Source organism: Colobus angolensis, unplaced genomic scaffold (assembly GCF_000951035.1).
Source record: "Colobus angolensis palliatus isolate OR3802 unplaced genomic scaffold, Cang.pa_1.0 Scaffold108, whole genome shotgun sequence".
Taxonomy (NCBI): domain Eukaryota; kingdom Metazoa; phylum Chordata; class Mammalia; order Primates; family Cercopithecidae; genus Colobus; species Colobus angolensis.
The window spans coordinates 6,882,855-6,897,427 of NW_012111808.1; the positions used below are offsets into that span (position 1 = coordinate 6,882,855).

The window sequence follows — 14,573 nt, forward strand, 5'->3', positions numbered from 1 at the left end:
TAGCTTCCCTACTAAGTCTCAATGGTGGGTACCACAAACACTGAAAGTTAAGAGAGAGAAGGAAATGGGTTTGGAATGTCCCCATTCAAAGGCCGGGTATGTTGCAAAAGCTTATTCATCCTCAATCACTCTCTGCTCCATCAAGGACCCTGGACAGCTCAAACCATGTTGTAAGCCAGATGGCAGCATTGGAGTAGTAAGCTTGCAAGGCATTTATTAAGCAAGACAGCCATTGGCTCCCCTGCTCCTACAGTTGGTTTTGTTCTAGTGCTCTAGAGCCTGGAGTTGACTTCCTCCAGAGAAGCAAAGCAAGAGCATTCTCTTAGAGAGGGTGGAGAGCACCATGCTAGGAAGCAGTTTATAAGGAGAGACGCCAGTCTGTTTAGAAGCAGCCAGAGGGTGCCTGTGTGAAGCATTTGCTGGAGAAAACTCCACCATGACCCAGAGTACCTCAGGCCAAGGGAATTAATGAAGGAAAACCAAATCCTGAACCATCTTATTCTGTGGACGGACTGAGATCCAGGCTTGTGTTTGAAGAGTTCAAGACATAAGTGGAGAGGAAACACACCGACTCTCTGTGAAGAACTCTGACCTTTTGTTCTTGCTGACTTTCCAACTGAAAATCCACCTGTGTCCTTCCTCTTTGGGCAAATTCTACCAGTCTTCCACGTCCAGATCAAACCTAAATGCCGCTGACTACTGCAGGCTACAGTGCTCGCTCCCTACAAGCTCCCACAGCAGGAAGCATCTGTGTACTTACCTGGAGGGCATGTGGATACTGTTTTATTTATTTGCATTGGCTCTATATGTCTGGTCTTCCCAATTAGGATGTCAAGAGGTCATTCATAACACCTAGCACACTGCTAAGCAATGATAGCCAGGGATAAGGTTTAGAATCATTTGCTAACATTAATGTCATTTCCTTTACCAATGTGGAGAAAAAAATCTATTGCTCTATCTATGGAGGTACTCAAAATATAAAATAACTTGGAACTATTTTTTTAACTTCTCATTGTATATTTCTTGATGAAATGATAGGATGTTTGGGATTTTCACCCAATTAATAAGTGTGAATCTTCAGGAACAGTATACTGAATGAAAGAAGCTGAAAGTGTACATTCACAAGAACATATATATATAAATTAAAAGATTCCAGTGATATGGAGTTCTAGAACAGGTGAGACCACAGTGAAAGAAAGCAGCTCAGTGTCTGCCTAGACTGGGTATTGGGGAAGCGGACATGTGCACATGGACACAAGAGAGATTTCTGGGGTGATAGAAATGTTCTATATCTTGAAATATAGGATGGGAGTTAGATGGGTAAATACATTTGTCAAAACTCGAACTGTAATTTAAACAAGTACATTATCTATCATCTGTACGTCAATACAGTCGACTTGGAAAAACGTATAGCTAGGTATAAAAATAAATATAGGTATAAATATATGAACAAATAAGGGAAGGTAGAAGGAAGACTGGGGAGCAGCAGGAAGAGGCTGGCTCTGAGTTGTTAGAATTGGGTGAGGAGCCCCGAGCAGGGGGTCTTCATAATACTGTTCCATTTTTGTATATGTTAAAATTTTTCCAGAAAGAAGTTTAAGATAGTTTTCATTTTTTTTTTTTAACTTAAAATGATCTTTAGGAATCTTATCCAATCCCAGGATAATGACCTTTTTCTCCCAAATTGCTACTGGCTATGAGGGTTTCTCAGGCTTGAGGGGCTATTTCCCAAGGTCCTGTCCTTGCATGGGTGTGTGGCAGCCCTATGGACGCCTGCCTCGTTTCTCCTCGATGGAAGCTGGAGAACACTGTCCAGCCCCCAGCAAATGTGAGCTTTTGGAAGGCTTTTTTTCTGATGGTGATCACCCTCCTGTGCCCTCCTCTACACTCACCGGGCGGGCCCTGGCCCCCAGGCAGGCCAGGAGGTCCAGGAAGGTAGGCGTTTGAGGCCAGCACCTTGTCACCAGTGATATACTTGCCCAGGTCAGCTGCATTGTTGGGGAGCAGCGCAATCTGCAAGGAGAAGAGAAAGCCTCGGTCAGGAAGCAATGGCAGGGGAGAGCCTCAGCATTTGTCTTGGTGGCAGAAGCTGCAAAGCCTTTTCATGAGACATATGTATATACTTTTTACTAGAGCTAGTTAGAGCTCAGAGAAACCATAAAGAGCCTCTTTCTAAACCTAGAGGCCTTCTAGGGCAAACAACTTGCACGACATTACTCAGCTAGTTAGTAGGTGAGCTTAGATAAGCTCCAGATGGCCTACATATCACTAGAACTCATTATTACCATAATTAATAGGATCTACTTATTTCATACTCTCAATTTGTTAATTACCTATTTTATGTCTCAAACATTTATTGAACACCTATTAGGTACAGGTCCTGTGCTTGGTTCTATGGCTACAGTGGTGACCAAGACATGGTCCCTGCCCTTAAAGAACTCTCAGCCTTGGGAGCCAGGACCGAGAATGTGGCTGACATTTCCCCTGCACACCTGGAGCTGACCTTCAGTATAACTGGGCAATAGTGACTGTGGTGGTTGTAAAATGTGTCCACAAATTCTTTGACACTTTGTGATCATGTGAGTCAATTCTCCTTAGTAAACTCCCTTTCATATATACAGCTACCCCATTAGTTCTGTCCTTCTAGAGATCCCTACTACAATTCCCCTGTGACTGTTACTCAGAATTCAGTAGGGATGACCGTAAGAATCAAAATCTTGTGCAATGTGAAAGTCAGCTTTGTACAATTTCAAGTCAGGGCTCATGATTTAGAGTCACCACTGTGTTCCCGGTATACATTTAAAATGGTGCTGACATCATTGTGTCATAGCAATAGACCACCACAACCTGCAAGTGGGTACCTGTGCCCCTGGGGAGGAAGAGGAGTGAACCAGTGAATGAGGAAAATGTATCAGTAAATCTACTGCAACCATGAGGAAGTGGGTCAACACTGGCAGCTGAAGCCTGATGCAATTTTATCACCTGCTTCCAACTGAGAAACTGAAACGTGGATCCCACCCTTGGGCGTTGGCATGAGGCAGACTTACCTTTAAATCTCAGCCCTGCCACTTTCTACCTGTGGAATCTTGGGTAAGCTACACAGCCTGGATTTCCTCATCTATAAAATGGGGATGGTAATGGCTACCTAGAAGCACTGCTGGAGGGTTAAAGTGATGTTGTCTTTAACATGCCTGACTCAGTGTCCAGCCATTGTCATAGACCCAGCAGAAATACTGTCTGGGGGCCTGGACACTGTGGCTCATGCCTCTAATCCCAGCAGTTTGGGAGGCCAAGGCGGGCGGATCACTTGAGGTCAAGAGTTCGAGACCAGGCTGGCCAACATGGTGGAACCCTGTCTCAACTAAAAATACAAAAATTAGCTGGGTATGGTGGTACATGCCTGTAGTCCCAGCTATTCGGGAGGCTAAGGCAGGCGAATCACTTGGACCCAGGGGGTGGAGGTTGCAGTGGGCTGAGATTGCACCACTGCACTCCACTTCAGCCTGGGTGACAGAGGGAGACTGTGTCTCAAAAAAAAAAAAAAAAAAAAAAAAAAATTGCTGTCTGGGGGCTGCCCCTGGCTTTGTTCCTAAGTAGCTGTGTGACTTTGGTAAGTCCCTTCATTCTTCATTTTCAAGTCTACAAAATGTGCGGTTTCAACACATGATCAAGTCTTCATATTCAAAATTTTGTAAACAGAACCTCAGGATGAGACCTGCACACAGATGGGCTCCAGAGATGCTCCCCTATTCCCCACCTATTTCCCCCAGTCCTCTTTGCTTATTTTGGCCTCTTGTAAAAGTTACGAGGTAAGGTGGCAAACGCTGACCTCAGTGTCCCGGCTGACCTCCTGCTGGGTGGCTGCATCCTGGCTCCCTTCAGCCCCTTTGTGCGGTAGCAGAATGAGTGCAGAGTGAAGGCACTGGTACTTTAGAGGTGGCTGTCCAGAATCTCTGGCCCCACTTTCTGCATAAACACAGCAGAAGATGGGCTGTGGGATGCTAGGAGTTTGGGAGGAAGGTTGTAGTAATGTAAAAAGAGTCTGCATTTCCCCTGGATTCCAGTCAATGAAATTATACGTATCATTTATCTCATACTAGCCTTTGTAAGAGAGCTTCTGCCTCAGAGAGTCGTTGGGATGAATCCGTGAGATGCCTCTTGTAAAGCATTTTATAGAGTGCTAATAAATAATATTTTTACTTGCTAAACATTTGTAGAGCTCTTTCTAGATGGATGGCACTGTTCTCAGTCGTTTGTGAATATTAACATTTGATTATTTTAAAATCTTTAGGCAGTAGGTATTAATGTTGTCCTTTTTTAAAAGTAGAACTGAGGCACAGAGAGGTTAAGTAACTTACCCAGAGTCACACAGCCAGCAAATGGTAGGTCTAGAATTTAAACGTAGCCAATCTGCTTCCAGAATCTGTGCTCCTAACCACTAAACCAAGCGGCAACCTACTTTTTAAATTTTTTTTTCAAGACAGAGTCTCACTCTATCACCCAGGCTGGAGTGCAGTGGTGCAATCTCAGCTCACTGTAACCTCCGCCTCCCAGGTTCAAGTGATTCTCCTGCCTCAACCTCCCGAGTACCTGAGATTACAGGCTCCTGTCACCACACCCAACTAATTTTTATATTTTTAGTAGAGATGGGGTTTCACCATGTTGGCCAGACTGGTCTCAAACTCCTGACCTCAAGTGATCTGCCCTCCTTGGCCTCCCAAAGTGCTGGGATTACAGGCATGAACCACTGCTCCGAGTCTACAGTCACTTTAACATGGATTCCCAATAATCCTGGGAAGACCCATTTTACAGAGCAGCAGAGGTAACCACAAATTATTGAGAAGCCATATAACCGCCTGAGGCAAAGGTGGTGCTAGAGCGAGCAAGTGCAGCCATCGGGTTGCAAATCTACTCGCTTGAAATCTTAGGGGCCTCTAAATTCTCAGGCCTGACTGTTGGCCCTACTCCATTCGGCCATCGTTTGCTGATTTAACACCGTTGGCACGGTTTCCCCACAAGACAGTAAGTGCCAGGCCTCTCTTTCTGGAGTCTCCCTTCCCAGGGGGACTCTCTGCAGCAATTTGACTCTCAAACCCGACAGTCCCTGCTGCTAGAACACAAACAACTTTAAAAAAAAAAATGGAGAGGAGAGTTGGCTGTTAAGTGCTCTTGTGGGACAGAGACCCATCTGAAAGGGAAATGACAGGCATCTCATCTATCCCCACAGTCTCCCTTTCTCACCACATCACTTGTTTTCTTCCCACACCACAGAAGAAGTGATGGAGGTGGAGGCACTGAGGTCTATACAGCATTTCAAAACATGTTTTTATTGCAAAATAAAGCAAAGAACCTGGAAACCTCACAACACAAATATATCACTTAGCAAACTGTTATAAAGCAAACACCCCTTTAGGTGCAGCAAACCACCATGGCACACATTTAACCTATGTAACAAACCCGCCCAGCCTACACATGTGCCCCAGAACTTAAAAATAAAAGTAAGCACCCTTTTAAAGAATTCCCGAATCAATCAATAGAACTTTGCCAGCCACCCCAAAACCCCTCCTTCCACATGCCCCATCCCAATCAGTCTCCTCTCTTCCCCAACAAGTCACCACTTTCCTTTTACAGTAATCACTTCCTGTGTTTTTAAAAATAATATATCACCCAACTGTGCATACCCAGATATTATGGCTTAGTGTTGCTCATTTAAACAGTGATAGGTCTTTTAAGTTTCCTGTTGTCTGCAGACTGCCAGAACCCAGGGCATATGACCTGTTGTGTTTCCAACGGTTGGAACGTTGCTGACTGGACATTCGTGGTGTGGTTCAACGTGTTTAAACAGCATTTTATGCTGTGGGGTTGGCCATGGTCTAGGACTGCTGGCATTGCCTTCTTGGCTAATGTTTATTTGGGCAGATGTCCTGTGTTCTTTTGTGAACAAACGGCATTAGCAGCAGCAAGACGACATTAAAAACCAACTGCCAGGCCGGGCGTGGTGGCTAATGTCTGTAATCCCAGCACTTTGGGAGGCCGAGGCGGGTGGATCACAAGGTCAGGAATTCAAGACCATCCTGGCCAACATGGTGAAATCCTGTCTCTACTAAAAATACAAAAAAATTAGCCTGGCGTGGTGGTGGGCACCTGTAATCCCAGCTACCTGGGAGGCTGAGGCAGAGAATTGCTTGAACCCAGGAGACAGAGGTTGCAGTGAGCCGAGATCGCACCACTGCACTCCAGCCTGGGCGACAGAGTGAGACTCCGTCTCAAAAACAAAACAAAACAAAGAAACAACAACAAAAAACCAACTGACAATCCAAACACCGGCACAGGAGTAGAAGTGAGAGGACCTAGGTTTTAGGCCTGCCCTCTTGGACAGTTACGTCACCTCTCTGAGACCATCAGTATCTTTTCCACGGGGTCATGGTGCTAATTAAATGTGATTCTGGATCGCTTTCTAGGCTGCAGAATGCAAGACATTCTAATAGGAACCTTTAGAAATGAGTTGCTCCTCATAACATTCGATGAAAGTCTGCATTAGCTTGGGATTGCCACAGTGCATTTGCAGAAAGATTTTGGTATAAGGTAGAACGACTCTAGTCCAACTCAACTGCGTAAGAGTTACTGGAGTATTAAGATGACCTTGTGGATTTTTATGTAGCTCTCCAGCAGGGTCTTTGAGGGTGACAAGTATTTCAGTGTCAGTTTCTCCACTTCTTTTAACATTTTTATTTTTATGCATCACAAAAAAACATGGCAGGGAGGTTAAGGGAAAACCACACATTGATTTAGCAACTGAATTTCTGAACAACTTGTGATATTTAGCCCCCTTGTTCCTAATCTTGGCTGGAAATACATTCCCTAAGGCACATAGATTATTTCCAGGGAAGGAAATAATCTATTTATTTATTTCCAGGGAGGGTAGCTTTATGTCTTGAGAGGTACACCTGGAGATATTGATCAACTGCCTGCCCCAAGCCCTTCCGGCTTATGAAATGCAAACTTACTTCTTCCCGGAACCCTTCTCTGGGTTTGTTCAATACAACTAACATCAACCGAAGCTCAAACTGGAGATATCTGTGTTGGATGTATTTATTTATGTCTCTCTGTTTACAGTGATAGACAAGGTTTTCTGCCTAGTCTTCCTATTAGGATCATAAGCTATTTAGAGTTAAATCTATGTTTTATTCATAATTATCCATCAGATATATACATGTTTCTGTTAAGCAGATCACGTCGTCAGTGTTGTAAAAAAAACGCCTGCAAACCATTTCTCTTCTCAGCCTGTTGATTTACTGAACTGGTAGCTGTGGTTTTCATTACGGGCTTGCTGCATGTTTGTTGAACATGGGAAAGAGATACCATCTCAGGCTTACACTCAAGCCCTTTAGAATCACTGGATGCCAAAGTTCAACAGGGCAGATACACCTCTCTGAGGCGCTAAGAGCCTTGAGTGGAAGCAGTTAAACAAACCAAGAAGATTATGTTTCATCAGTGTAAGGGTGATTTCTGAGTCACTGACAAACTAGCAAATTAAGCCATCTTAGGTACAATAAGTACTGTCTATATGGGTCCAGGACAGTTGTTCAAGAAGTTAGATTGCCAGATCCATCCTGGGGCATTACTCACAGCAGAACGGTGTTACTAGAAATCTGTTATACTGTCAAGCATTCACACACCCTTTTACAAAGTGCATTGGCCCTCATCTTTGAGGACATGAAGTTCCCACAGGGCTGCTTTTCTAGGTGCAGGGAGCTCAGAAAGGGCACAGGCTATAATTTTTAAAAGTGAAAAAGAAAGCTACTGCAGAAATTCCTTACCAGCTTATGGCAGTTTATAGAGACAATATTCTCCATAAATAATATACAGATCTTAGATAAAACAGAATCACATAGGTCTTTCCCAGGACACGTCTGGAAATTTGTTTTTTGAGTTGGAGTTTCGCTCCTGTTACCCAGGCTGGAGTGCAATGGAGTGGTCTCAGCTCACTGGAACCTCCGCCTCCCAGGTTCAAGAAATTCTGCCTCAGCCTCCCAAGTAGCTGGAATTACAGGTGCCCACCACCATGCCCAGCTAATTTTTGTATTTTTTAGTAGAGATGGGGTTTAACCATGTTAGCTAGGCTGGTCTTGAACTCCTGACCTCAGGTGATCCACCTGCCTCAGCCTCCCAAAGTGCTGGGATTACAGGCATGAGTCACTGCACCCAGCTGGAAATTTATTTTATGAGAAGTTGCAATAGCTATAGCTCACCCTCTCTATGGCTTTGCCATGTGTCCCTTACCTAGTGTTGATTTTAATAATTGCCTCTGCAATCCCTTGCCATCATTGTGTCCTGTTGCCCCTTGGATGGCTCTGAGGGTGGGCAAAGCATCCCAAATCCATCTAAACCTCACTGGCATCAACTGCGTGAATGCTCAATGTGGATAATTTATTTTCTTATCATTTGTAAATATCCTTCCACCTGGCCTTGGCCAAGCCCTCCTTCCATCACGCATCATCGTTCCCACCCCGGCGGCACGTACCTTTTGCTTCAGCTGCAGCACGGTCTGCTTCATCTGGTAGAACTCCTTGCACGTGGCGCAGCAAGTTCCAGCTTTCACTGCGTTCTCAGACTTCTCATGGCCTGAGAAAGGAGATGGGCTCAGTCCTGTCTGGGAGGCTGGATGCAAGCCAGATTCAGAGAGACAGCATCGGGAAGGGTGGTCCCAGGGACAGAGCAGCTGACAGCGGGACATGTGAGGGCTCAGCCGTGGGAGATTTTACAGCTTTCGGGTCCTGCCAGCACACTCCAGGGTCAGGGAAGAGTGGGGGACAAAGGAGAGGGTTGCTGCTAGAAGTTGAGCTCAGCTGTTCCTATTTAGACATGCCCGGAAGACCCTGATCTTCCTTTCATGTGTGAAAATGCGTACCATGGCCCTTTTATCGGTGCTTTTCCAGAAGGCAGGCTCTATAAATCTGACATGATTTATACTCCCCTGAAAGGGCTAATGTTCACACACTGTAAATATTCCCCAAGCTCAGGCACTGGGCCTCAGAGTTGCCTTTATCACCTCTGCTAATCCAGTTCTTCAAAGGGAGCACAGCAGTGGGCTGGGAGCTGACCTCACTGATGCTTGAGACCAGGATAGGAAATGCCCCAGACACTTTGCCACCCCATCTGGGGCCATTCGCAACAGCAATAGAAAGGCAATCGGGCCCATCCACTGCAAAGGGTCCCAAACCCCAGCTGTAGAACATTAGGTGCTCCATGGGCTTTTTGTAAAACATTCTTTGCTAAAGGAAAACTGGGTGAAGTAAATGGTGATCTGGCCAAGCATACAGACAGCTCTCTTCTTCCTGGCACTGGAATGGGCTACTTAAGCCTGTATGCTGGGAAGACCAGACATCTGGGTCACCTTGCTGCTGAGGACCTTGCACAGACTGCCAAGGTGTGTGCCAAAGGTGGCAGCAGTGTGGGCTGAAAGTGCTAGGTTGAGGGAGTTTTGTTCAGGCAGGCAGGACAGTTTGACACCCAGGGAAGCATAAACTCTCCTCGCTTAACAGCCCTTTGGCGTTGGGCCAGGTTTGCTGTTTGTGTGACATAATAACCATGACTATCTAGAACACAGACTGGGGAAGTCGGTAACGCGTGACCATCTCTTGTGCTTCCTGGCCTGTATCATTTGCTTCTTACTGTTCCTCTCTTCTGCAAAGCCCTCTGTTCTATCTCCACTTGTTGAATCCCACCAAGACGCAGATCAAATGTTCCATGAAGCCTGCTCTCAATCCACAGAAGTCTGAAAATCAGGCAGCATGTACTGTGTGTCCCTCCCACTCACAGGCCGGTCTTTTAGGCTTCCCTGGAGAGCGGTTCTTAGGGCACATGCCAGAGTGTAAGCTGCCTAAGAACCAGGCTCACTTCTTGGTATCTCACATAATGGATGCTCATAAAATGTTTGGGAAATGGATTGTTACAGGTTGAATTGTGTCCTGTTTGCCAATTCACGGGAAGTCCTGATTCCCAGTGCTTTAGAATGTGACTTTATTTGGAAACAGGATCATTTCAGATATAATTAGTTAAGATGAAGTTATAGTGGAGTAGGGTGGGATCCCAGTCCGATTGGTGTCTTTATACAAAGGGGAAACTTGTACACAGGAAGAATGCTATGTGAAGACCAAGGTGGAGGTGAGAGGCAGTGGAAGCCAAGGAACACCAAGAATTGCCTGCCGATGACCAGGTGCTAGGGAAAGGCATGGAATGGATTGTCCTGCACAGCTGTTAGAAGAAACCAATGCTGCTGACACCTTGGACTTCTAACCTCAGACCAGAGGCAAATTTCTGTTTAAGCCACGTAATTTGTGGTGTTTTCCTATGGCAACCCTAGGAAATGGACACTTGAATGGATGGAGAGATGGGCATGAGGGCAGCCCACATATAGGCGAACCTTCCTTACACAGCCCGGCTGCCCAGTCCTCTCCCTGGTGACATATGCAGTGACCAGGGCTTCTGCCCTTTGGGAGGTGAGCAGGCCCAGAGACAATCTGGCAGCTGAGGTCTCAGACTGTGCACCCTCAGCACACAGCAGCAGGCAGTTTCAGAGCTTACCTGCTGCACTGCCATCCCTGCACCATGGGAGACCTGGTATTGACAGCACCCAAGCTAAGCACACATTTCTCAAGCCAGCAGGTTGACACAAATGATGCCATGCTGTGTAGTTGAGTTGCCACAAGTAACAGTGTAATTATTGAATATACAGTATCAACCTAGCTCTTCAGGCAGGTTTTGAATGTGTAATTGGAGAAAAACACTTGAATCTCTGCAAAAGTGGCAGTTTTAAAAAATCCACTTTATGTGTAACCAACATAACAGGGCCATCCTTTTAATGCCTGCTTTCTAGGCGAATTCCCATAGCTTCCTCACCTGTACTCCCTTCAATTGGCACACTGGAGGGATGGTTTTGACTCCCTGCAGCTGTGTGACAATGAGCTGAGCAGTAAGGGGGAATAGGGAAGGTCTTGTATCAGAGATGGTAGAGTGAACTGATTACCAGTACAAACTTGAGTCCCATGGTTCTGGATGCAGGTACCATCTCTGTCACTGAATAGGCTCAGCGACCTTGGGCAGGTTACTTGGCCTCCACAAACCCCACTTGCCTCAACCATAGCCCTGGAATTACAATTCCCACCACATGTGGCTGCTGTGATGACTGGGCAAGGTAATGCACGGAAAACCCTCAGCACAGAGCTTGGTTGTAGGTAGATGGGAGGGGATGCCTAGCAGTTTTCAGGCTCACCAAACCCTTTAAATTTCCTTTGCATGATAAAGCAGTTTTCAGGCTCACCAAACCCTTTAAATTTCCTTTGCATGATAATCTCAGAACCCTACAATAACAGTATTAACATGAATAGCAAAATGAGGGAACTGAGGTCTGGTGACTTCCTGAAGGTCACCAGCAAGTATCTGAGGTGGGTTTAGAATGGAGTTGTCCTGAAATTAAGTCCAATACCTTTTCCACAAATCAGAGAGTCTCCTTTGAGGTTTTTATCCCTGTTCAATGTACCAATTTATAATCCTATGGAGCTTGAATACTCCTGAAAACCAGAACTATTTAGCTCAATCTCCAACAGAGTAAGGCAGGCAAGTTTCCATGCAATAATATACTTAGTTGTAAAGGGCAGACACTTTAACTTTGGTTGTGCTGACTGCAGGAAACAGTGGGCTCTTGCATGAAAAGATGACCCAGGCTCCAGGTTTATTATGTTAATACCTAAGGACAGATAAATGACATCCATCTTTCCCAACCAGTCTTTCAGCCATTCCATCTCATCTACTGGTCAATTTATACAATACCATCATCAATCTAGTCTGTCCGTCAATCCATCCATCCATTCATCCATCCATCCATCCCTCCCCATCCATCCTTCCTTCCTTCCATCCATCTTCCCACCCATTCCATCTTCCTAACCACTTATCTATCCATCTGTCCGTCCATCCTTCCTTCCTTCCATCCATCTTCCTACCCATTCCATCTTCCTAACCACTTATCTATCCATCTGTCCGTCCATCCATCCATCCAACCATCCATCCATCCATTCATCCTTCCATCCATCTTCCCATCCATTCCATCTTCCTAACCACTTATCCATCTATCCTTCCATCTTTCCTTCCTTCCATCCTTCCATCCATCCATCTTCCCATCCACTCCGTCTTCTTAACCACTTATCCATCCATCCATCCATCCATCCATCCATCCATCCATCCAACCTTCCCTTCCTCCCATCCATCTATGGAGCATCTGCTATTAGCTAGGTCCTGTGTCAGACATTGAGAATGTAAAATAAGTGAGGATATCCGTTTAACAATTTTTCAGTTCATCTTTAAGAATCTAGCCCTGTTGGCAGAGCTGGGCCACCATGAACAAAAGTTAAAAGCTCATGTTTCTGTCCACTTCTACTTTTACATACTCAGTTAAATTTTCCAAGTGTTAACATGATTAAGCAATTGGACAGCTTCACAAGATAAACCTCTTTACCAGATTCTAGACTATTTCACTTAGATCATGGAATGTTAGAACATATCTTTCATTCAATCTCTTTTGTAGAAAAGGAGAGTGAGAGCCAGAGAGAGAAAGTAACTTGCCTTAGGTCTTTCAGATTGCTGTTGTGTAGAGACCACAAACTCAACCGGGTCCCAACTGGCTGTTCTGGAGGGGTGGGTGCATGCAGTGAGCCTGCTATTGGGAATTCTGTTGAGGACACCTGAGAGCTATCTGCCAGCCAGGCTCCAGGGCAGAAGCTCTGCTGAGTGACCCGTTACATGAAAATTCCTGGGCTGTTTTCTGTTCCGTTGTGGAATTATCAGAACACAGAGAACCAAGATTAACATTATCTAGAAGACTTGAAGCTCCTCTGACACAGAAGTACACAGCATGGTAATAAGGAGTGTAGGCACTGGTGGAGTTGCTGCTACCTAGTACCTTTTAAATTGGACAAGTCATGGTTTCTGTGAATGCCCGTTCTTTGAACGGTAAAAAGGTAACAGCACCTATCACTTGGAGCTGCTACGAGGAGCCAGTGATAAGATACATAGGTTCCCAGAACAGTGCCCAGCTTATGGTAAGAGCTCTATTCATAGCACTCATTTTTATGCTATTTATTGTTGGTATTACTATGATTCAGTTCTCTACAAAATTAGATATGTGGGGTTGGGACCTTATATCACCCTTTCAATAGAGCTCTCGAGGGTTTAAAGATAAACAAGGACTCATACCTTTTGTATACGTAGACCTGGAACATAAAACCTACTCTGATTTGGGGTTCACACCCACCTTGCAATTTGTCTACAATGTCAACATGGAGCTATAAATAATCTCACATATGCTACATTAACAGTTTATTTAGAAATTGGGGTAGATATCGCCGCATGTTTTCAATCCTCTCAACTAATGCTGTGGTCACACCTCTGGGAAAAGCCTGGGGTGGTATCGCTTAACACTTTTTCTTCAACTTGTTCAGATTTTAAAGGTGCAATATTATTGATTAGCCACATGGGGGCAAGAAGCTCTAATTTTTCCTGAAGTTGACCAGGACGTCTATCCTAAGCATTAGAAGTTGTAATGCCTTTCAGATATCTTAGAAAAACCAAACGGTGTTCCCGAAATATTTTATATGGGCAGTGTCAGAAATGAACAAAGCATGTCTGTGTTTAAAAGTTGATTGTGCAGATTTGTGCTCTGGCTGTAATGCCCAACCCCGGAGGCACATTACAATCACCTGGGGGGCTTTTAAAATATGAATTCTGCTGCATACCACCCGTCTGGGGACTGCAAGGCAACAGTATCTGCATTTTTAAAAAAAGCTCCCCAGGTAATTGCAAGGTTGAGAAGCACTGATCTATGGATTAGTGGAGCTTGAAAGTAATATGAAACACCTGGCCATCTGACACTGCCCTGTAATAAGTGATGCCAGGGGTCATGGTCACGTTATCAGAAAACAAACAAAAGTTGAAAAATAAAGACTGGCAAGCTAATTACTATGGAGCCAACATTTCCTTAATTTGTCTCCCTATTGAGGCTACAGACTCCCTGGGGTGAGTAAACTGGCTCCGGCTACATATTTTCAAAGAGAAAATCAAAGTGACTGAATGTCCATTAGCCAGACAGCTTGTCTCACTGAGCCCGGAGCCAGTGGATTGCAACCTCTCAAGCCCCAGAGGCAGTCCTGAGACCAGCCTCCCTTCTCTCCCCCTGGATTCTTAACAACAAGCTGAGGTTGTGTTTGATTTCAAATTCCTCCGATTGTAACAATACAGGCATTAGATAATGCAAAGTTAAAAAGGAAAACCGAGAAGGAAGAGATGATTTCAGATCACATGTGGTTATACTCAATGATCACTCTCAATTCACAAAAAACGACCACGAAATATGAAATATTGAGCTTACTAATTAGTCCAAAACAGATGAAAATGCTTCCTGGCTTCTGATGTTCTGGAATGTGGGGCTCTTTTGGCCTCTGACATTTCTTATTGCTGAATTGAATGCTTGGATGTTTAATAATTCATCTTTTAGATATTTTGAGGAAAGTCCTCTGCTT

General features: G+C 44.9%; 1 protein-coding gene across 1 annotated transcript in view; it reads right to left on the reverse strand.

Annotated features, from left to right (window-relative positions):
- The window catches only part of CCBE1 (collagen and calcium binding EGF domains 1), a 254,815-nt gene that overhangs the window by 11,820 nt on the left and 228,422 nt on the right, over window positions 1-14,573 (reverse strand). Inside the window, exons 6-7 of the mRNA XM_011949419.1 lie at window positions 8,525-8,625; window positions 1,893-2,013 (exon numbers count right to left, since the gene is read on the reverse strand). Coding sequence (XP_011804809.1) covers window positions 1,893-2,013; window positions 8,525-8,625 — 222 coding nt within the window. The remainder of the gene's footprint in view (window positions 1-1,892; window positions 2,014-8,524; window positions 8,626-14,573) is intronic.